At 45.0% G+C, this 24,784-nt stretch overlaps 1 protein-coding gene across 7 annotated transcripts in view; it reads right to left on the bottom strand.

Moving 5' to 3' along the window:
- The window catches only part of TUB (TUB bipartite transcription factor), a 146,616-nt gene extending 126,761 nt beyond the window's left edge, over positions 1-19,855 (bottom strand). For 3 of the 7 annotated variants that reach the window (XM_010413828.4, XM_019283772.3, XM_010414049.4), the window contains exon 1: positions 19,599-19,854. In XM_010413828.4, the coding sequence (XP_010412130.1) occupies positions 19,599-19,654 (56 nt within the window). In that variant the 5' untranslated portion in view covers positions 19,655-19,854. Of the gene's footprint in view, positions 1-19,598 lie in introns of all 7 variants that reach the window. The other 4 variants (XM_010413901.4, XM_010389813.4, XM_010389889.4 and 1 more) reach the window with 2 other exon arrangements.
- Between the last annotated feature and the right edge of the window lie 4,929 nt (positions 19,856-24,784).

Genomic DNA, 24,784 nt, shown 5'->3' with positions numbered 1-24,784 from the left:
ACTACAGCTGGGATGGGGTCCTGTGCCACAACAGGCTACATTTTCCTGATAAAGAAGTCAGTAATGCATTTGAGAAGGTCTGTTGTAGTATCTTTTCCTAGAGAAAAATGAATTTGATGTCTCTGAATAGCAGAATCAAAGTCTTTCTCTGCATCTCAGGCACAACACACTCCTAGGAATGCCCTCCAAAATCTCAGTAGATGTGACTAAAAAAGGATGGCTATTCTTCTTTATAGTATGCGATAAACATACTATGTTGATCCTCAGCATCAATTAAAATATCCAATATATTTTAGGGCTTTAAGTCTGGAGCTAATAGTACATTCATATAAAAGTTTTACACACATCAATAATCTCCATTTAAAAATTTTCTTTTCTAGGCTTTGGATATAATTGGTTAAAATATAAGCTGAGAGGCAAAGAAAACTATGAGATGGAATCAACTGGGAAAAATTCATTATTGCAGAATTTTCAAGGCTTTTTTTTTTGCTTAGAACTCATTCTAATGAAGAATTGAGAACACTAAATTTAAAATGCCAAAACGTGCTGCTTCAAGCAGCAGCGATTCATTTTGACTTGCTTCCTATATTCCATAGAAATCAAAACAACATGTTTTGACAGCATTCTGTCAAGATTATTAGCAGTAATTAATCAGTTCCCACAAAACATTTCAATCTCAGCAGGAAACTAGAACTGCCAAGATTGTTGATGGCTCTGGTAGAAGCACAGCAGCAAAACCTGTTCTGTCTTGGAGGTCTCAGGTAACAATTTCTATGTGTTTATACAGAATGTGCTTCTTCTGTCTGCCTTGAAACGTCATTTGTTACTGGGGTTAGTTGTGGTTACATTTTATGTGCCACATCCCTGGAAGCATTCAAAGCCAGGTTGGACAGAGCTCTGAGCAACCTGATCTAGCTGAAGATGTCCCTGCTCTTTGCAGGAGGCTTGAACTAGATGAACTAGACTTTAAAGGTGCTTTCCAACCCAAACTGTTCTATGATTTTTTGATTCTATTCCCAAAGACTATCTTTTTTCCACATTTTTATGACTCGCTTTTCAGGGTCATAATACCGTGTCTGTCTGGCCACACAGACTTTCAACACAAACGCAGAAGACGGATATTTGGCATAAATTGGGAAGGACTAATTCGTACTTACTGGGACAAAGCATCATTGAAACTCAGAAGTTCCACTCAGTAGGTAGTGCAGGTTCTTAAAAAGTATTTTCTTAATTCCCAGTGCTGCTTACAAGTGGCAGAAGTAAAGAGCTGAGGCCCTGGAGATGGAGCAGCCCCAGGGAGGAAGCTGTGTTTAAACCTCTACAAGAGGATGCTGGAAGTGGTTTTTTTGGCCCTTGCCTACCCATCTTCCTGTATTTCACTCCTTACCCTGCTGGCTACACCTGTGTTCTCTGCCCCAGCACCCCTGTTTTATACCATCATCCCATGAATTCCCTCATACGGAACGCCAGCAGTTCCCACAGCTGCTTCCTCACAGATAAAGCACAAGTCTAGAAAAAGACACCCTCAGCACAACCACAGACTCAGGAGAGGGAAGTCATATTTTTTATCACTTACACAAATTCCTGAAGTGATTACTTCATCAGTTCAGCACATTGGTGCATAGTGTAAAACCAGAATTGTCAAAGATTAGTATAAACACACACACATTCCCTGTGAATTTTCCAGGTTCAGTACGCCTGGTCCATGCTACTTTGCAGCTGCCCAGCAGTGCACTCAAAAGCACCTGTAATGAAACTCTCATGTCAGAGATGATTTCGTGTGATTCTGAATGAGCAACTTTGCCACCACTGTGTTAGCAGCTGCTAGGCTATTAGTAACATTTTTTGGAGGTGTGTGCATCAAAGAAGAACAAGGAAATCTCTTTGTGTCCTCTGTCATCTTCCCTTACCCCAGGGCGGCCCCAAGACTGGGACTGGAACGTGCCACCAAGCACTGTACAGAGGTAGGGTGCTGCCTGCACCTAACTGAAAATCCAGAAACAGCCTTTTCTTTGTCTTCTTTTTGAGAACTCTGCTGGCAATCCTAGAAAAGCTTGGGTTGGAAGGAACCTTAAAGATCATCTAGTTCCAAGTGCCTGGCATGGGCAGAGATGCCATCCACTAGATAAGTTTACTCAAAGCACCATCCAACCTGTCCTTGAACACTTCCATGCATGGGGCAGCCAAAACTTCTCTGGGCAACCTATGCCAGTGCCTCATCACCCCCACAGCAAAGGATTTCGTTCTGATATCTAATCTAAGTCTCTGTTCCTTTAGTTTAAAACCATTCCCCCATGTCCTATCACTATCAGCCTGTGTAAAAAGTCACTCTCCCTCTTTTTTATAATCCTCAAGAATAGGACAGCACAGTCATAAGTCAGGCCCAGCTGTTGGCAAACATTCTCCCTTGTCTGTGCTGGACCTCATAAAAGGCTGCTCTGCCCAGCACAGAAGTTTTAACAGATGGGAGAGAGTTTGACATTTTATATCATGTAGTGAAATGCCAGACGTCGGCAGGGCACAAGAGGGCACCCGGTGTTCCCACTCCACCTTCTGCATCCTCCAGAGGGCATCTGGACTCCTTGCCCATGAATCAGATCCGCCCTCTCCTCCCTGCGCTGTGGAGGAGGCAGCAGCTCTCCACTGCAGCAAATCATCTGTCAGTTCTTGTTGATGCCATATTCCCCTTCATGCCCTCAGACTGCATCTTTACAGAACATGCCTATAAAGATTAATGTTTAGAAGAGCCCTAAGTGTTGATGAGACCACCCTTGGAGAGCTCACACTGCTAAGATTCTGGTCTTTAACTCATGGTTTTCCAGCTGAAGCTGAAGGCAGTTGCCTAGACAACAAGTCTGATTCAGCAGCACTGAATTGTCAGGGCAACAATCTCTGGCCATACCTGGGACGCGCTAAACAGCACAACCAGCCAGCAGACATGGGAGGCGACACCCAAAAACTGCAATTTAAAAGGGTAAAATCTTCCACTAGGGTTATGTGGAAAGCCGAAGCAACTTTGCACTTGCCCACCTCAAAAAGCTGAGTACAGTTACTTCACATAAAGAAAGAAAACTATTTTTTACTGTTTTGGCAAAAGAAATAATCCTGTCTCAGCATAATAGGAACCCATATAACATGAATATGTACAGCCTTTCAATGGTTTGTAGACAGCATCCTCTGTTTACACTGTCACCATCTTTTGGGGGATATCACTGATGGAACGTGGGAGGAAAGTCACTGTGTTGCTCATGTAGAATTTGCTCTCCATTTCTTGATGGAGCAAGGCACTTGTATTTATTTCCAGTTTTAAACATTTCTTCCACTGTGTTTTCTTTTAGAACATTTAAACTTTAAGGAAATACATGCCCAAAATGTATTGAAGGATGAGTGGGGAGAGGGAAGGAAAATCACAGTACTATGTAGTCATCTCTTATTTAAACTAATTTGGACGCCCTTGAAAATATTTGAACTTTTTTTCCCTCCAAATTTAGCCAGTCTTATGAGATATTAATTATTCATTTCCCCAATGTATTTCAAGCAGAGCAATCATAATTAAATAAAAAGCCCATTTATTCTGCTTGACCATCTCTCCATGTATTAAACTGTATTTTAACTGCTTTAGGGGTGTGGACGATTTGGGTTGGAGCTAGTGCTAAGGCTTTTGGTTATTCTGCTCTCTCACAAACTCTGACAAATTTTGCTAAATTCCAGCATGACCCTGCTTAAAAGTGCCCTAAAGAAAAGTTCTTTTGTTTTGTCATATAGACCTATCCTGCTGTAATGGAGATTTTGGATTGAAATTTTCTTTTTTGTTGAGGGGCTGCACAAACTCACTGAAGCTTCTGGTGTTAAAGCCTCGGTGTTTTTAATATGAGCAAGAGGCTGCTTTGTGGAACATTTTCCTGTGGAATTAGGGAATGCTGTCACATTCTAGTTTAGCTTCACTTGCCACAGTTTTTTCTTATTGCTTATCATTATTTGGGTGTAAGGGTCCAGTTTAAGTCAATTTTAATTGCCCCAAAGTCCATTACAAGTTGACCAGCAGGGCTGTCAGGGCTCAGCCATTCCCTTACAAGGAGTTGGGGGGTTCTTATACAATAACTTTTGTGTCTATTTTGTTGTCTGGTGGGGTACAAGAGCCAGCTAAACATAGCTACCATATCTCACCATCCAACCAACCTTAGGCTCCACAGGCCACCAAGCACAGCATCAGCCATGTCACTTGTCCTGCCTGTCACAGGCCAGAGGAACTGTTATGTTTTCAATTCTCCATGAGAACCTCTGCCTGTTTCTGTATTTCTCCTTCCCAACCTGTGTGTGCAAGTGTCAGGCTTATATTTTCTTTATCAGAGGATCAGGAATGACACAGGGATGAAGAGCTGCAAGCAGTATTTTCAGAAGACCAAGGGATTTCAGTGCTTCTCTAAACAGAGTGGGACTTTTTCAGCCTTCAGCCAAAATTGTTACCAATTTCCTATACCTTTAAAGTACTAGATCTCTTGTTAACTTATGTTTTGGGGGTTTTTTTAAAACCTAAATGTGCTTTTTATATCAAGAATTATGAAGATTGATCAACTAAGCTCACTCACAGTATTCCATGGTTGCAATTTGAAAAACATACAAAACATTTGTTTAGCAGACTGATGCTTTGCCTAAATCACAGCTCAATCAGAACCGGACTGGAAATTTGTCATATAAAAAAGGACCAATGCTTGCAAATTTGTTAACTCAACCATCGTTAAAAAAAGTAAATTCAAGTGACCTGGGTTTAAAGTCAACTCACCTGAAAAATCAAGCATCTGAAAAATAAACAACATATCTTCCAGATGAAGTAATTACTTAATTAGTGACAGTAAAGCAATGAGAATCTCATCAGTTTGCTGTTAAACACCAAAGAAGCATTACCATGTATATCTGGCAAACAGTTCTAGGTGACTTGAGAGATCTGTTTATGCCAAAAGATGACTGCTAATAACAGGAGCCATTTCACATTCAACACAGGAGAGACTGAGAGCTGAAAAAGTATTTTGGAAGCATCTCAATGATTTTGTGATGATAAAAATAGCATTTCTGTTAATGGCACCTAACCTTGAATACAAAGCCATGCTCCTTCTGTCTGCTTCAAGTTTTCTGCCTTTTGCATTTATAAAATCAGAAGGTATTCCAAGATGTATGTGAGTTATCTTACACCTCTTCACAATGACTTGGTAACAAACAACTTTAATGCAGCCAGTGCTGAACTGGGGTTCAAGGACCATTTCTTGGAAATCTGAAAAACACTGAAACCTCAGCGAAGAAAATGTGCTCTATTAAATCTGCACCCTGTGGAGGGCTAATAAAAAACCTCTACTGGGTCATAGATACCAGAGTGGTAATAAACCCATGAAAATTGTTGGTTTAGCTATTTTATGTCTCTAGTACACGGTGTAGGAAAGGTGTGGCATTCTACCAACATCAGTCAGCCAAATCTGATGCAGCTGCACACAGCAACAGGTGTATTAAACTGCTTACCCAAATCCCATCTGCAATTCACTGGACACAAACCCCAAGTTATGTAACTACATTTTAAAAAACATGTTAAAAAAAATGAAGTTTGTGCTGGGACCAGTGTGCCACATTAAGATGGAGCATCATCCACCTGCACTGCTGCTGGCCTGCTTAAAAACAAAAAAGGCAAATCTCCATGACCACGAAGGATAGCAGGCATAGCCCAAACTGAAGGAGGCAACCCAGTCTCCACCATCCCTCCCTCTGCCTTGCAGTTTAAGTGGTGGAGATTTGCCTTGTTTTTATAAGGAAAACCTACAGATGGCTGGAAAGGACTGGATAGGGTTACTAAAAATGTTGTCTGTTTTAGCAAGGGGGATGAGCAGGCTCAGAATAAGTTAAATTACGTACACTTCTGCACCATTCTCACTTTTCAATGTGATAGTCTCAATTACAGATGACAGTTTCTATTATTGGAAAAAATGCACTGAGTGAGAAAAAAAAAAGTCTCTGGATCTGGCAGGTCTTAGGAAGAAATCCCAGCCCCATGTTAGCAGCCTCCTTATTCTTTGGGAAGGCTTGACCTGCAGGGAGGGAGGAAAGCCTGCTCTGCCATTTATCACTGTGACTTCCAGCTATCTTGTTTTTGGAGACAAACAATGCATCTGGAGGCCTCTGAAAAGCAGGAGCAGGAGTGCACCACTGTGCCTTGGCATGACTGCGTGAGTATGACATAGTTGGACAAAAAAGCCTTTTCATTCCTCCTCCTACAAGAGCCTCAGGGGATTCAGCTTCCTCTCAGTACCTCCTGCAATCTACATAAAGCTATTTTTTGCCACAGGGGCTCAGTGCTGAGTGACTGAGCACTCTGGAGTAACACTTCTTGGTAACACTTATTCTTATTCTTGGTAACCAAACAGCCACTCAGGGGCTTGCTCATGAAACAAGCCCAAAATGGGGGAAATGTGCAGGAAAACTGCCCAAGACTGGCTTCCTCAAAGCTTCATAACAGCTGGAGGGTGAAGGATAGTCCATTTTCTATAGACATGCTTCCTAACTTTCCAGGCAGCTCTGCTCAGAGAGTGCTGAGCAGCTTTAGGGATGGCTGTGACATGTCCCAGGAGCTGCCTGCCTTCTAATCCATGGGGGCACCGACACTATTGTCAGGACACCAAAATTTGAGGGGTTTGGGAGGTCCAGGACCCTTCAAAACTACCCAATTTTGGGGTCCTGGACCCTAAATTGGGCATTCAAGACACTAAATTTGAGGATATGGGGCAGTCTGGACACCAAAATGAGGGGGCAGAAATCTGGGGGCTGGGGGGGTCAGCACCCTAAAATTCAGCACCCAGAAATCTGACCCCAGAATTTGGGGGTCAGAACCCAAAATTAAGCATTCAAGAGCCTAAATTTGGGTTTTTGGGGAGTCCTGGGCCTGAAATTTGGGGGCTTCAGGATGCAAAGTCCAGGGAAGAGACCTCACTTCCAGATGAAAATATTGTTTCTGATGAGTGTCTTAAGCCAGCAAATAGGAATAAGGTGTGTTTATTCAATTAATTAGAGCTTTGGAATTGATTCAATTAAAAAATGGGAAGGAGTTATCACTTGCAACATTGAGCAAGGCACGTGACTATGATATCTTTAGGCAGGTGGAAAAAAGGAATGCACGTGCAGGATTTGAGGCAGGGGAGCTACGTGAGCTTAGCACAGCTGAACTCACACGTCGGAATTGGATGCATGTTTGGGAGGAAGATTCCCCATTCCTTCTCCCCTTTGGTAACAGGTATTTTGAGAGTGGGGGAGAGGAAAGGCAGGACATCAACACCTCTGCCCATGTCATTTCCTATACAGGGAATCACAGAAGCAATAGAATGGGTTGGGTTGGAAGGGACCTTAAAGATCTTCTTGTTCCAACTTCTCTGCCAGGGGCAGGAACACCTTCCACTAGACCAGGTTGCTCAGTTCCCCATCCAGCCTGGATTTGAACACTTCCAGGGATGGGGTATCCACAACTTCTTTGGACAACCTGTTCGGGTGCCTCACCACCCCCACAATAAAAATGTTTTTTCAAATATCCAGTCTAAACCACCTCTCCTTCAGTTTGAAGCCATTTCCCCTTGTCCTGTCACTACATGGCCTTGTAAAAAGTCCCTCTCCATCTTTCTTAGCCTTCTCTTTTCCAGGCTGAACAATCCCGGTTCTCTCAGCCTTCCCTCATAGGAGAGATGCTCCATCCCTCTGATCATCTTGGTGGCCTCCTCCGGACTCACTCCAACAGCTCCATGTCCTTCCTGTGCAGGGGAACCAGAGCTGGATGCAGCACTGCAGGTGGGGTCTCACCAGAGCAGAGGGGCAGAATCCCCTCCCTCACCTGCTGCTCACAGTGCTTTGGATGCAGCCCAGGATATGGGTAATTTCTGGGATGCAAGCACACATTGCCGGGTCATGTCCAGCCTCTCAGCCACCGTTATCCCCGAGTCCTTCTCGGCAAGTCTCCTCTCCATCTCCACATCTGGGCTTTCCTGTACTGCAGAGGTGCCTGGCTGCACACCTGCCACAGCACACACAAGGCTCCCAGCTCTGCAAAGCCGTGCTCCCACTGCACAACCACCACCCTGTAATACCAATTCAGAATGTGATTAAATACCTCAAAATGACAGCTCGTATTTTTCTGGCCAACTGGCAGATAGTGCACTATCAAGACAGCGCAGATTTAGTACAGGAAGCAATTGAATCCTTCATGCAACAGCTCAGAGAAGTGAACACCTGTGAAGATCCTCCCTCACTTTTCTGTAGCCTTGTCCACTGCTAAGGCACATCAAATATAATACCTATTTGGGTTTGGGTTGGTTTTTTTTCATGGTCCATTACCAGGGGTATAACTTCCTTAAAACTGGAAAGAAAAGACAAGACAGTAAAGTAACAGAAAAAAAAGAATACAAAAGAGAGGGCTTGAAAGAGATGGAAGCAAACAAACAGTCTTTCTAAACTTCCTGTATTGTCAATGGAGTATTTCCTGCCCCAACACCTCTCCAGACTGAGGGATGAAATATGGACTTGGTTAAAAAAACCTCACCTACTGGCCCTAGAAGTCTCCTAGAATATCCAACGTCTGAAAAGCATCAAAGAAAAGATGAAGTTCCCAGTCACAGGACAAACAAGATGGCAGAGCAAAGAGCACGCTGGCAGCTCCCAGGGAGTGTCATGGAGTGAACTTCGCGGTAAACATCTAGTTCTAGAGACTTTACCTCTTCCAACATCCAACAAGGAACATCCCTCCTACACATGAGTGAGCAGAAGATGGAGAGTGGCTGGTTGATGTCAGCAATCCAATTCCCTGAGACGTGCTGGATAACACTTCTTGCTTCCTCAGCCATGTTCTGTGTCTTCTATTATAGATTATTTTTCCTTTTACATCCATAGACCACAGTATTCATAAGCCCATCTGGGGCCCGGGCAGAGAGCACGAGGCTGTAGTTAAATGTCAGCCCACAAGTCTGTAACCAAAACAAAGCTGAACTCAAATTTAAACAATCAGTATCTCTCAGTGGGACCTTCCCCTGGTACCTGTGCTCTTCTTCTTTCATTTAGCAAAGCCTCGTGTACAGCACCCAGGAAAAGGTGAATTTTAAGTCAGACCAACAAGCATTTAAGAACAGTGTCCCCATATCACAGACAGTGGGATCTGAGCATATATTTGAATAGTTTGTTGCACAGGAATGGGGTTTTCAGTTGTCCCCCCTCGAAAAAAAAGTTATAAACCTGCTGTAATTTATGCACAGAAAAACTTGACAGTGCCTAAGTTCTAAGGGTGCATAAGTTATAACTTATAGACCTCCCATAACTTATGCATGGAAGAAGTTGACAGTACTTGTGGACAGGATCCAAGTAACATTAGAAAACCTTCTTGCATAATTTCTGCACCATATTAAACAATTCAATCTGAGATATTTCAGAAGAGGCTCGTTAAGGGGCTCTAGTATTGTTCTCTGCTAAATAATGTGTTTTATTACTCCCTCTCTCCATACCTATTCTTATCCAAGTCATCTACCCTGACTTGCCAACTACCTACACAAGAGTGGTGAAGAGAAACTTAATTAAAAAAAAAAAAAAAGGATTCTCTTTATTTCCAGCATTGACGTTGAAATGTTCATATTTCATTTACTGTACACAGAATTCAGAATTTTTGTACAGCTGCACTGAGACTGAGATGACACCAAAAAAAGGTAAACGTGGACATTACAATTATAGAAAAAAAGCAGTTGTTGGAGGAGAAGTCAGACTTTCAAATGCACTCAGAGTCTCATGCCACTGCTGGAACACCACACTGCTACTGGAGGCACAAGCACTTTCATGCTGCTCGGTACATCAGCAGAATAAATCCACAAAAATACCAGCAGCTTCTCTTTGTGACCAAGTCTAGACCAAATAACCAGCCAGGAAGGTAAATGCTAAGATGCAAATTGATATTCTTTGCAATGTTGTTCTCAGCATGATTCAAAGGAACCACAGCAAAGGGATTTAGGCACATATTTCATAGCATGGAGACAATCCCACAGTTCAATAGGGGCAAGGTGAAAGCAAAGAGAGATTTTTTAGCAGAAAGACAATCGTCAATGGCAAAAAAATTCAAGCTGAGTCAGAGATAAATGCATAGCTTCCCCTATCAAGAGAGGTTAGCATAGCAGGAACTGCACTCAGCCTCACTTTGCACCCATAATCCAGGGCTGTTCCCACAGCACAGCTTCCCCAGGCTGGGTGGGAATGCTCCTCATGGGATGGCCAGAGAAGCACTGCAGAGCACTCATACTTGTTAATTAATGATGAAAGCTTTCACATAAACAAGTGCCAAGTTGTGTACCAAGATGGGAACAGATCCTTGTCTCCCACTCTCAGAGCAAGGTTTCTTTCAGCTCTTAACTCAGCATCTCATTGGTTTATGCTATCAAATCTACAGCACAGCCAAGACAACAGGAAAACCTCACTGCCACAGATAAGCAAAACAAATGCTTCTGCTTTTGCAGATATTTTAGTTGAATTACATTTTAAAAAAACCTATTAGTCTATGCAGATTTCCCAGTGAATCAATCAAATGTATACAACTTATCATAACAATATTACAGTGAACAAAACAGAGTTTGGTCACCACATTTGAGCTTCAATTGCTCTCCCAGGCATATTTGAGATGCCTGCAGTCCCAGCCTGTCCAGGAGGATGCCTGGTGGCATCCCCAGGAGCACAAGAGCGGGGCTGCAGGCAGCAAGGCCTTTTGCCTTATTGGCAGCCAAGACCTGATGCCCAGGGGAGACAGTAAATATCAGGAAAATATCACCACCTTCTTTCCCAGCCTCAGAGGCAAAAAGCAGTTAATGCACTTAATGGTACCATGTTTGAGATTATATATTTCATAATCCTCACAATCAGACTGAAGATCAACTCTAGGAGCTCCAAAAATTATGAATATGAGTAGCTGTGGCTTAGCCTCAGCCCTCTTGCAAACAGCAGCCCACCTGCATCTGGAGCTGATGAGAGGAGTGCAGCTTCACCTAAGGTATAATTCAAGCATCAACAAATATATAACATTTATATAATATTGTGTGGTTGCTCATTATTTTTCATACAAGAGAGCAAACAACATCTGTGTAATATAGCTACCAAATACAAGTGGACAGTGGGAACAAAATCTCTGATTTTCAACAAGTCTGGAACACTAATTCTCAGCTCTGATTTAAGGCTCGTTCTTATTTTTTAGTTCAAAGCTCCTTTCCTTGCTATACATACACCTGCATTCCAAGCAATTCCAAGTAAATTGCCTTGGATCTCAGTACACCCATTGCTTCAGGAATCATTTTACTTTTGCAAAAGGATGAATGAAAACAGCCCAGAGTCTGATAGGAACATCTTTGGCTGTAGTATCCAACATCCCATACTCTTGGAGTGAATCCTCTTACTGTGATTAGCAGAAGAACAGAAGGGTTGTAAGGAGGGACTTAAGTGGGCTTTGGCCTCAGCCAGGGTTCATAGCCCAGGCTGGCTCCTCTGCTTCTTGTGGCCCACATTGAGTTTCAAAATCCTCACTAATTAAATACATTCAACGGATTTCTAGGAAGGTGAGAAGAAAAATGAAGCGTGCCAGAGAGAAAAAGAAGCGTGTATGCTGCATGCTGAAGGGGGAAGGAGGAGTGAAATCTGAGGTGGTGGTGATATGGGGGATGCAGTTACTGGGAAAATGTGGCAGGGTATCTGTGCACACCGAAGAACACAGGTGGGGAGAAAACCACAGCAGGCAAAATCACAGCTTCCAAGAGGAGGAGACATTTATCTATCAGTGTCTGGGTTTTAGGCCTGCTGAAGCACAGAATGCCATGGAAGGAAAGCTACTGCCAAGACCTTCAAGTCTTCTGTTCACACAGTATGCTGGAGTCCTGCTCCAATCCCACTGATTCTGAGCTCCCTCTCAGCATTTACCTATTACTCACTTGCTGCTAGTAAGACAAGGCTATAAACTATTCATTATTTAGATGGCAGCTTCTTTTCCCCTCCAGAAATCTTCACTGTGCAAGTTAGCTCCTGTGAGATTTACTTAGGCCCTCCTAACTAAACCCAGCTAAATCCACTGACCACATGTGTCGTTCTTGGTCACAACACTGCCTCACACATACATAAAAATCAGCTCACCTGCTCTACAGTATTTAATAAGGAACATCTCCCAGTTTGCCTACTGGCCCCTCTCTTCATTTCCTCCTTCTGATTCATCTGCACCTTCCTACCAAAAAGTCTTTTCTAGTCTAAGTGCACTGTTTCCAAACCAGATGATAACTCCATTCTGAAAACTGGTTCAAATCTACTAGACCCTGTTATGAAGCCCAAGTTTCATTATTCTTCCTAAAACTAGACAAATTATGCTAAAAAGCAGAGCACTTTATTTGTTCCACCTAAGATGTAAAGAAATACAATGGAGGGATAAACTAACTTTAAGGAGAAGCTTCAGTTTGGGAAAGCCCATGCAGCTGTTCTTCAATAGTACTGCATTAAAAAGGAACAAAATTCAAGTGAGGAATAAAGCAAAAACGTGGTTCTATTATTAGAAACCACAGCATCCTGCAGACAGGCAAAACAATCTGTGTGCAGCCAGCCTCTCCTGGACTGACTCTGATTGATAGCCCCTGTCAAGTCCCTCCAGACCTGTGCCTTCCTCAGAAAGCTCTCTGGGAGCATCTTTTACCAACCAGGCAAATTCCTTGGCTTTTGGTAGGATCTTAGGTTACAGCTCTGCAAAAAACCTGTGAGAGCATACATAGAAGGGCCACATTAATGAATTGGCCTTGATACTCCAGGAGTCCCAGGAGAAGATGTTTGAGCAGGATTTTCAAGTTGGAAAAGTTTCGCTTCAAGAAGTATTTTTTAAAGGATTGCCAGCAAACTCTGAGAAGACAGGAGTGAATCTAGGTGAGCTTGCCCACAGTTCCTCGAGAACAGATCAATAGTTTAACATTAATGTCAATGACATCAGTGCCTGGAGGGGCTATGAGGAAACTGTTCCACCCTCCAAACAGCCATTCGTGTTCAAAGGCAGCAGAAATGCCTGGTATGGAGAAGGAGGAGGGTGCTGGGGGTGCATGAAACAATAAAACTTCAAAATGAACTGGACTGTTTCTGAAACAGAAGAGCACTGGCTCTGGAATTACAGCATCTAGACATGACCTTGTCTCCTTAAGGACCCACGAATAGGTGAAGGAATTTGAACTGGCACATTTACCTGACAGGTAAGTAAGTAATTGGAGGTTTGACAGTGTGGCAGTTTGTCACAGTGACACGACCATAGCACACCACAGCACCAGTAGGATAAAAGGAATCAAACACACAACACAGCAAGCTCATAAAAATAATGAAATAATATCATATTTTTCAAGCAAGATGACTTAGCTGTCTGATCATCTATGTAGGAGACTTCTAGAGACAAATTACAACTTAAAAAGTACTTTTGAAATTGATTTTGAGCTGATTTGTTGACAATTTGCACTGCAAAGACCTGTACTCCTCTGGGAGCATATTTGTTTTCATATAAGCTCTTGGAATCTTCCCCTGTTCTTGACCTCAGCCTTCAAGCATTTCAGATATATCCAAGCACTGGCTAGCATCCCTCTCTTCTACAAGTACAGGTGGCTGCTGGCTGAACTCAGCCTGGTCATTTCAGCTGGGCATCCCACTGTGTCAACAGCTGGGATGGCTCTTCTGTCCTGATTCATTTCTGAAGGGGAAAACCACCTCTGTTGGCGTTCAGCCATGAAAGCTATTCCTCAGACTTCCATTAGTAGTGGCATTTACACAAATCACATATTGGAGAGAGAAAAGGTTTTCTTTTAATGATAATGCAGATCATGAGTGACATGGTTGATTTTTCTTCAAGGTATAAGCTAATGCTGAGAGCGGCCGTGAGAGCACAAAGAGTATCTGATAGTTCAGAGTGGCAGGGTTCCATCTTCCCTGCATTGTGCGTGGATTCAGGTACAGCAGAGACTGGCAATTCTGTGCTCCAGCGCCAGAGATGAGGCACTTAATGTGTCTTTTAGACATGGTGACAAAAGGCATTCACATGGAGTGTGCAATAAGACCACAGAGCAAGGACAGAGAAAAGTGCTAATAAGAGACCCAGAGCAGCATTTCTTGTGGTACATCACCTTTCATGGCCAGTTTCATTGGCTTCCTATTCCTCCTTCTACCCTGAAGAAAGCTTGGGTTGTCTTTATGGTTCAAGAGACAATCTGAAGGCAGGATTTAAGCACAAAGCTTTACAGAGACCTTTTGTAGAGGCCTGTAACTGTACTGACAAAAGATGTGTATATTTTGTGTCGATTTTTATTGCAAGCTAAGACTCAAGTGATTCTCTCCTTCTTGCTGAAAATTCCTAACTAATGTTACCTGCATATATTATGTTACTACGGATAAACCAAAGACCAGCTGTAATACTGACTTTCCTTTAAAAACTTACCCTTCACTCTCACTACTGAGCTTCTGGCTGTGATTTTTACTGCTCCAAACACCAACCACAGAATCATTTTTGTTGGAAATGACCTTGAAGATCAAATCCAGCTATTAAACCAGCACTGCCAAGTCCACCACTAAACCATGTCCCTAAGTGTCACATCAACATGGCTTTTAAATACCTCCAGAGATGGAGACTCAGCCAGTTCCCTGGGCAGCCTGTTCCAGTGCTTGCAACTCTTTCAGTGAAGAAGTTCTTACATTTGTTAGGATTGTCATGCTGTACATAAGCCAAGTAGGTTTAAATTATATTCTCAGGCTACTTTTGTTTAAGAAGCTTTAAAATTTCTTCTTCAGGGAAGCCGGAGCTGAAGTTTCCTCTCCCACACCTCTCTGCAAGGCTGTCACAAGTCTCTGGAGAATTCACACACTCCAAGGGTGTGCTGCCAATCAACGCAAAACATTCATCCTGAGCATGGGAGGATGCACATGAACACACCTCAGGTCGTTCCTAGTGCCTTGACTTAAGGAAAGAAACATCCCTCCCAAACTCTAGGTTCTCCTATGTCATTAAGATGCTTTACTATGAAAGAAAAACAAAGAACCTAATTCCAGCAAACTAAAAGCACAACACTGATAAATTTATAAGGATTTCTGCATCTGTTACGTGAATGTTTTATTCTGGCTTCATTTGAGGGTTGGCTGAGTCTCCTTCTCCTTTTGTTCCACAGAACATCTTTCACTTTTTGTCCCCCTCAGATGCTTTGTCCAATGATTACAGCTTTAAAGGTACCTCATCCAGGAGGAAACACCTGAAGACACAAGAAGGCAGAGGAGAGAAGGCTGGCTTGGCTGCAATTAGAGAGGAGCTGCTCTTTGGTGTAGTCAAAGTGCACTCGCTGCAGCAAACCTGTGCATGCTTCAGGATTTCACAGATGCTACTTCAAAGAAGAGAAGGAAAAAGTTAAGTTTCCCTAAGACAACATTTTTGGATGAAGTTTGGAGGACAGCCCCAATTTACTGACTGATGAAAGCATGTCCCAGAAAAATCAAGGTAGAGGAGTCTAAAAACCTTCAAAAACTAAGATCTAAGATCGAAACCTTCCAACACCATGACCCAAATACACTGTCACAACTTTTCAACACAGGCTAAAAAAAGACAAAACCAGAAATAGCAGCTTCAAAAAGAAGTAAAAAACAACACTGATATCCAGAATAGACCAAAGATACAGATCAATAGAAAAAAGTTTCAAGCTGTCTCAAACAGTTGAAACATCCTGACAGTAGGTATCCCAAAATATACTTCCAAACGCTGGTGGATAAAACCTCTATCATTCATAGTGTGGTAATTAGTGAGGCCAGGATGGCTGAAGTCCTCCAGGAAAGAAATAGAAAGTCTAGAGACAAAATGAAGAGAGAAAAGGGTAGAAAAACTATGGATATATCGGTCTCAGGAAGAAATGTGAGAAAGATTGGATGACTTCACATCTGGTATTTTGTTTCAGTTTGTTGTTTTTTTTGTAAAAAAAAAATCTTTGTTCATGCATAGGTATAATGCAGAGGTTACCTGCTCCTTCTGCAAAGCTTCCTGCAGCTCCTGAAGAAATCCTTCTGGACCAGCTGTAAGAGCTAAGCACAGTCCACTGATTCATGAAAAAACCCTGCAAAATCATGGAGAACCACTGCTTCCTTGCACAGTTTTTCCAAATGTGGACTGCAGATTCCCATTCTGCAGTACTTGCCCATGTATTTGATTTCAAACTGGTCTTCTGTGACCATGGATTGACTGAATTCGGATGCTTTCCTAAACTGTGCCTTCAATGGAATTCAACTACATCCATGGTATCAGAGCTCCCTCAAGCCTTCACGAGCACCATTTTGACCTTCAGGGGTCAAATTTGGGTGGTGTTGTTGAGGTTTAAACATTTGACAGTCTGGTCACCAGCTGCTGTGAGTGCTAGAAAGGACTCAGGTGTTCCAGCTCATGAGAATGTCTCTTCAGTCTCGTAGCAGCCAAAAACTATTCCCCATTTTCACCTTCCTATCATATTAATGACTCTGAGCTTTCATTTCCAGCCGGAAGGATGGGAAGTGCTGGGTAAAACCTCCACTTGCCACCTCTATTTGCAGACAGCACTAGCATGAGGAGGTTTCAAGCATCTCCAAGAGCAAGGGCCTGCATGGTTCCCAAAGAAATCTGGGAGGAAGCAGCAAGAGTGCTGAGATGGGCACCAGCCCAGCTGCCAAAACCTGCACCAGCACTGAACACAGAAAGCTTGGAAGAGAACAAGTTTTGACTCTGCCCTGGAAGATGAGCATTTCTGCACACGGAGGGACCACAGGTATGGTGAGCAGGTAGGGTGATGCTCAAGAGGAAAAGAAACCAAACAGAAAATGAATATAAACTGTCCAGAAAACAGCTTATCACTAAGGGCAGAAGGTGAAGGAGAAGCATTATTGTACCCTGGAAGTTAGCTATCTGAACTCAGAGTTCTGAGTGTTTCTAGGATCACAAAATATCCCCAGTCTTTGTTTAAATTGCTGCCCATTCTCTGCTTTCGGCTGGCAGTGTTCAGAGTGACCAGGAAATTACACAGCACTGAAATGGGAGGAAGGCAAAGATGCGCACAAGATAAGGCTGGACTTTTAGGAAAGCCAACAATCACACGTGGAAATGCCACGTGTGATCATTAAGAGTCTTTTCCAATTGTACCTGTTTCTTTTTCACACATACGCTGGTCTAGGCTGGGGGAGGGAGTGGGGGGAAGTTTCCCCTTTGGTTAGGAGAGCAGCTGAGGGGAACTGTGCTGAACGGGGCTCCCTCACCTCGAGTTTTGCAGCCGAGTGATTGGACTCACTCTTTGTTGCACAGATTATCTGCAGGAACAACCTGTGCATATCCTGGGCAGCAAGCCTAAGGGAAGACCACAATCCTAGGCCCAAATGCTGAGATACACAACAAATGTCAGATAAACCCCACTAGAAAAATGTCTGCATGCTGCACACAAGAGCGTGGCCATTTAGAGAGGACACGGCAACTCCCCTCATTTCCATGGGGAAAAATCCATGCATGCATCTTATGGAGTCCAAAGGCCAAAACTTTAGTTTAATTAGTTTAATTTCACAGATGATGTGTGGTTTCTTTTTTAATTATGGATGCAATTGTGTTTACGGGAGGCAGCACCTGCTCCATTGGCCCCCTCCCTCTATTCCTGCTGATTCATGGATGCCAACACAAGAGGATTACCTGGGTGTGCATCCCAAGAAAAAGTTGTTGGCCTTCACGCAGTGCTTGGCTGTTCTCAGGGCTGTCCACATGTCTCTGCCTGAAACACTCTGCCACAGAGCTGCCACCCTGAGAGCAGCTGGCACTTCTGTGGCCACTGGTGAGTGAGACCAAAGCTGGGACATGCTCCAAATGCAAACATCAGCCATGAGGGTTTGAGATACAAGAGAGTTAGCTGCTTCTCCTGCCAGGTACCTGGGCACAAGAGGGGTGTGGAAGGGCAGGCTCAGTCTGAGAGAACAACTCTGCACTGGTTTTCAGAAGAAGACTGTGGGTAAAAGCTGTGATTCACTCCTCATCCTCATAGCACTGAAATATATATATGGTACACAGGCATCAGTTCGATTTATTAGGAAAAATCCCCAACTCTGGAAACTGGTCACCAAAAAACCAGCCTGGGCACTGAAATGTTGCATTTCTGCCCCAGGTGAAGTAGGAGAGCCAAGCAGGGTGGACACACAAGTGCAGAATGTTCCCAGGCGAAGGCCGATGAACATTCATCAGTGACTTCTCTGTCAGGGTCAGGAAGACTGAGAACTGGATAAATAGATTGCAAGCAATATAGAAGGTTAGATCACAGTGTGATAGCACTGGGAGAAAACCTCCAAGAGGAGTTTGTGTGAAGTGTTTGGATTGTTTACTGCAGGGTTAGAATATTGAAACTGCTGTAAACTTGGGCTGCGTGGGATAGACTGACACTTCAGGGTCTCACTGCTGCTCTGTGAGGACGTGGCATCAGATGAAAAGGATCCTCTGCATGGGAAAATACATGCATAAAATCACAGCTTGTTGTATAACTCAGTTTTAATTCACAAACACACTTTTTCTTTAAAGAAGACATTGTTCCATTGGCACCACTGTATCTGTATTTTCACTGCTGAGGCAATGGGAATGCACCAAAAATGAGTGCAGCTCTCTAGATGCACATATAAAACATACGTACCCACGCACCCAGGGAGCGTGGGCAACACTAAATACCTGGTTGAGCACTAAAAACCACTTCCAAGGGCTATTTCTTCAGAATATTGTGGTGGCTTGTGGTAGAGATTCAGTGAGATGCTAATACTGCTTATGCTTAGCATTTCAGGTGTAACATTTACACAGACAAAACAAAAAAAGGAAAAAAACCAAAAGAAAATGAAAAGAGTATGAAGTTGGTACCTTTTTTTTTGATCCAGGCTTGAAGAACTGTCAGTCACAGCTGCAAATCACATTAAAACAGAACTAATTCTGCAATAAATTTCTGTTTCCCGGAAGAGGGAAAGCACACATGCTGATATGAAACACAGTGGGAATATTTCAGCTGTCTCAATGAGACACCAAGTTCAGCCCTCTCAGTTCTGTGGTACCTGGGCTGCACATAGTGTTTACTTGAAAACATCACTCTTTAGCTACATCCTGGCTCCCTGCCACCTTCATTCCCCTAGCTTTAGTTTAGATTTTTTGAAAGCTTCGATCAGCAGTTCCTACAGACCACCTTTTGTAAGTCTGGGTGACTGCTGAGGTGGTCAGTGCATCTCAGAGCCCTGCTTGGAGGAGAGAGCCTGGGAAACATTTGCATTCAGGGCTAGGAGCACCCCCAGTCTGGCCACGCCAGGGTGAAACTCCCACCCTGGTCTCCAGACAAACACCTGCTAAACATCAGCAAAAGCCACTGCTGGAGTTACTGGGAACACAGGGCGTCCCAAGACTGGAAAAGCAGCATCAGTAAAGGGTTTTGCTTCCCTGAAGAGGGCTCCCCATCTCGGTTTATACAAACAGCGTGATGGTTTTACAATACAAGGAAGGAAAAAAAAAGAGAAAAAAAGAAAACAACAAACCAAACCAAGACAGACAATACCTGTTGTAACTCCATCTACTGTAAGACATGTTCCTGTTGCTGCTGACACCATCCATCTCCGGCTCGGCTACGGCGCTTCCAGCATGGCTCGTGTGCTGCGGGCAGGGCTGCCGGGCCGGGCGGTCACACACCTGCCTGCGGACGGGCCCGCCCCGGGGATGAGCGCAGCCGCCTCCGGCCCTGCGCGGCACCGCCGAAATTCACCGCGGAGCAGCGGCTTCGCATCGAGCTCTGGGCGCCCGGAGCAAACCACTGCCACTGCCGGGGAGGGAGGAGGAGGAGGAGGAGGGAGGGAGGGAGGGATGAAGAGAGGGGGAGGCTCCTGGGGTCCCCGCCGAGGGCGCTGGATGCTCTCAGCCAGCCGGCAGACAGGGAGACGCGCAGGTAATAAACCGGGGCTAAGCCGCTTAAGAGATATTCGGCGGGGCTGTGCTGAGGAGAGCAGCGGCTTGTGCGCCTCTTGCTCCGGCACACGCGCCTTATTTATTTATTTATCCTGGTTGCCACAGATACGGGTCCATTGCGCTGACATCAGCCGCCTCCCACCCACCGCCGGTCCCCGGGTCTCGCCAGCACGATCTTCTAGGCACACACTGATCCCATCCCTGCCCGCGGGGTCAGGCTGGGAGCCGGCTGCGGGCAGGCGGCTCCTCAGGATCATCCCCGCTCAGGGACACGGCCTTGCCGCTCACCTCCCGCTCCGCAGCCCCTGCACCTGGCAGCTGGGCGGGCAGGGGGCACTCAGAGCGCAGAAAAAACGCTTCGCACTCCCAATTTCAGTCACTGGTTTTGCACAGTGCATGGTCCCAGTTCGCCCCAGAGCCGCGACATGAGAGCCCTCCATCCTCAGCCTGCCTCTTCCTGAGCTGGGTACAGGACCGAAGGCCGAGCCACCCCTCACGGCTCCTGCCCACACGGCCCTGGTGGGGACAGCAGTGTTCGGTGTCAGGGCCTGTGCCGAGGACCTGTGGGGTTCTCATTCCTCACTCCGTCAGCTGAAGGCAGCACAGGGCCTGTGGTGCTCCCAGGGGCCCACACCTGCCCAGTGGCTGGGAATCAGGTCTTGCTTCCCAGTGTCCCATGGTTGTGAGGCCTGGCTGCTGAGGTGCGTGGTTGTGCAGCGTTAGGGACAGAGACAGCAGGATCATGACCCCATCTCCTGCAACGCCACAGCAGGTGGGGCTGCCCAGAGGACCTGACCATCCCTTGGCCAAAGGAGATGTGACCAGAAGCAGTGCCAGGTCAGCACAGTCAGCTGCCAGGACAATGCAGGATATCCACAGACACACAAAGGGGTGGAGAGGGCTGCTCTCAAACCCTTCCCAGACAATCTCAGCTCTTTGGCCTGTGCTAGTATCTTCTGGCTCCTTCTCTCACTGCTTGCCCAGCCCTGCTCTTATGTGTAAGATCGCTCAGGAGAAATGTATAAAAATCCCTAGGATACATAAATAAGGACTGGAAGGGACTTGGGTCCATCAGGCCCAGTCACTCATCTCACAGACCACTGTATCTGATGAGGGTTTCAGGCTGAAGCTCCAGAGGCTGCTAGTGAAGAGTTCCTAGAACTCCAGAAGGCAGCTGAAAATCCTAGAGTTCCACCCTGCTGACAGACTTCCCATTCCTAGCTCAAAGGTATTCATGGACTTTACTTAGCCAATTGTTCTTGCACTATTCAGCTCCTTTACTTCAAGTAAATGAATGCCTGCCATCAATCTTTAAATTGCTGGTCTTTATTTTTGAAGGGTGAATATGCCAAACCCTCAATCCCTTTGCATCAGGATAGGGAGAACCACCCCAAGAACTTTTTCATGTACCAGTTTTAACCCAAACCAAACCCTTCCTGAATACGGGTCGTATTTGGCCATACTTTCAAATAGGGAAGACATCAACCAGGTTTCCTTGGAATGGCAATTAAAATGCCCAGACCTGAGCCCTGCTCTTTGTAACTGCATTTACCCTGCGAGTCTGTCATCCTGATAACATCCTGTCACAGATGCTGTTGTTGATGTTATGTATAGACAGTGCATTCCCATTTATCTCATTTATAATCCACATCGAGTGACCTGGATGAAATGGACCATCTGGGAAGCAGTTACTCACAGCCCATCTCCTCCACCTACCTGCTCTGCTCACGCTGAGACATTTGGAAATGGGAAAACTGAAACCATTTACTTGTCTGTGGGATTACTCAGGCCAACTTTTTCCACATGGGAGCAGCTGAGAATCACCCTGATGAGCCCTTACATCCTAGAGAAGCTTCTGTCAGAAACAAACCCCTCAAGACACATCAGTAAAAGCAAAGAGCACAGGTTGGCTGCTCTCCTCTTCACATGCCTCAGCTCAAGTGGAGCTCACTGGCACCCCAGGCTCCTTCTCACTCCTGGACCAAAGCACTGAACAGGAGAATGTCCATGAACCATGGTGGTTCATTCTGACAGGGCAAACACAGCCATGCACCCAGAGCTGTCTTGTCTCAGCATGCTGAAGCAGGTGGGCTGAAAAGATTTTGGGTTGACTTTGCCGAACCTCAGGGGAAGAACAGCCTCTCTACATGGGTAACACATCAAAACCAACACCCTCCACCCCCACCAATTTTGGCAGAGTAGTGCTTGGAGAGCTTGCCTCTGCCTGCCTCAGGGGAGCCCTTCACACTCATCCTTGGGGAAGAGATGCTTCAGAGTAGAACCAAGTGTGGTCTCCACTGCTCTGCTGCAGGTAAACAACAGCTTGAGACTCCTCAGAAAAATACCCTGGGCAGCAGATTTAGCCTCCTGGGACACAGGTGTCTCCCTGCTTCCTGCATGTGGATGACAAGCTCCCTGAATGCAAAGTCTCCCAACCCTTCTGCTCAGGAGTTTCTCAATTCTTGTTTCACTAATTCAAAACACTATTGACTGACAGTGAAGCCCTTGCCTGTGATCAATTGTGAGCACCTCCAGCTCCTGGGCAGTGACTTTCTTCTGCAAGTGTCCCAGCTCCTCTCCTGCCCCCTGACCCCACACCCTGCACTGCTGACAATATTTCTTCAAAGCTGAAAATTTCAAAAAGGCTTTGATAGGGAAGCTGGGGCACTCATGAGCCCATGCAAGGGGCAGAGACACAAATGAGATCCATGCTGGAATTCAGTCAGAGAGAGAAATGGTTTTCTTGCCATTCATTCTGCTCCCAGTGCTTCAGGGCATGTGTCACCATGTGCTTGTGCACAGCCACAGCCACACGCATCCGAAATGAGTCATGTCTGCTCCCTGCTCCCAGAGATTCCCTCTGACCACTGCAGATGCAGGGACATCTCAAGGCAAGCATGTTTAATCCGGGGGGAGCAAGGGGCTGGGCTTCTGGGCTACAGCATATGCATGCTGAAGCAGTAATAACATTTCAGTTCTTAAAAGCATTGAGAAGCTGCCCCACAGACTCCCCATCCCAGTGCCAGCTGGGGGAAAGACTAAACTGAGCACTGAAAGGACACAAAATATTCCTTGTTTCAGGTGTTTAGAATACGGCAAATTACTTTATCACCCACATAAATGTGATCTGGAACACTGGTTTGAGCTGCTGAAATACCACAGAAATTAAGCTGGCAGCAGGGCTGAAGCAAACAGGCTGTTGCTGCATTTTCCTGCAAACAAATGGCAAAGTACCTGCTGAGTCACTGGATGGAGCCTAACAGGTTTAACAGTGGAAAGTCAAGAACCCAAAATAAAAACTCCAGATTAGATATTCTAGAAACACTCTGAGTTTTAAGTGTGCATTTTGGGCATGCCCACACTATAATTATATACATATATTGTATCAACAGGACCGACGCTGCCCCCACCACCCCAAACAGTTGCTCAATGAGATTACGAGTCCTTCAGCAGTGCTAATTAGCCCTTACGAAAGCACGGATTTCACCAAGCCCTCGGGGCTGCTGCCTGGACGTGAGGATGCTCCCGGGTCTGCAGGCGGTGCCCTGCGACAGGGGCCGGCATTAATGTCCCTTCCTTGCTGCTTCGACAAAAAAGTTCCTCCCTTTGTCCTCCTGCAGAGCTGCCCGGGTTCAAACGCTGGCCAGCCAGCCTGCAGGTGAGGAGGAGGAGGTGAGGGGAGAGTAAGGACACAAAAGGCTTGTGGAGGAGCTAGTTAAAATGAGGAGAAACACTCAGCAATGGGACAAGCAGTGGCGACTCCAGGACACCCAGCATCTGTGCTGGGGACTCCATAAGCCAGAGCCTTGGATGCCATAATGCTTTATGCAGGGGAACTAGGCAAGGAGGAACGCGCCTGTTTGCTTTTCCACCCTCCCTCATATTACCCTGCCAAAGTAAAGCTTGTGAAAGTTGGGCTTAACGATTTTGCCTGAAAAGAGGGTATTTACATCCTTAAGAGCATCTGGCATAATTCTGTATTTCATCTTCCTTTCAAAGGATAATGCAGCTTCTAAAAATTCCCTCCAAGAGCCATTATGATTTTATGCTGCTCCTGGTATAATAAACAACTTCATTCGTCAGGCTCCAGGCATTTTGCAAAGAAGCCAGCATCACTATTAACATCTTGCAGAAAGGAACCTGAAGCAGCACAGCTTTCCTAGCAGCAACCAAGAAACCCTGGAAGACACCCACACTGGCCCTGCAGCCTCCACACTGCAATGGCCCAATTCCTACACAGCCACAGGATGACCCAATCCTCTGGTAATCTTCCTGGAAGTGTTTAGAAACCTGACAGTGCCATTCATGGTGGTTCTAAAGTCCCACTCTTTACAAGTATAAGAAACTGGCTCTGCATTCATGAGAGCTCAACTTCTTTCTTCTTTTTAAGAGCTAGAAAATACTATATTTACTATATATATATGTATGTATAATGTGTATGCTATATTTGCTCGATAGAAAATACTATAATTACTAAAGCAGAGGAAGTCCACAGCAGCGTGGGCACTGATCAGTATTTTTTAGCAGGCTCAGTCTTCCTCATGGACCATATTGCTGAAAGGACAGCGTGCTGGTTTCATCCATCTGTACAGAGTGAACTGCTAAGGCAATCTTTTAGTAACTTATTAGCTCTTTTCATCCTCTGCTCCTCTCTGAAATATATCCTGATTTCCCGCATGTACAGAAACGGTGGGACATATAATGTAAGACTGTGCCAGTGGATGAGTATAGTGGCCTCCTGTGAGGTATTGCTCTGATAATCAGTAAAAATAAAAAGCTGAA

The sequence above is a fragment of the Corvus cornix genome, chromosome 5 (genome assembly GCF_000738735.6).
Source record: "Corvus cornix cornix isolate S_Up_H32 chromosome 5, ASM73873v5, whole genome shotgun sequence".
NCBI classification, from domain to species: domain Eukaryota; kingdom Metazoa; phylum Chordata; class Aves; order Passeriformes; family Corvidae; genus Corvus; species Corvus cornix.
The sequence above is the reverse complement of the archived record's forward strand: the minus strand, read 5'-3'. Positions and strand labels throughout refer to the sequence as shown.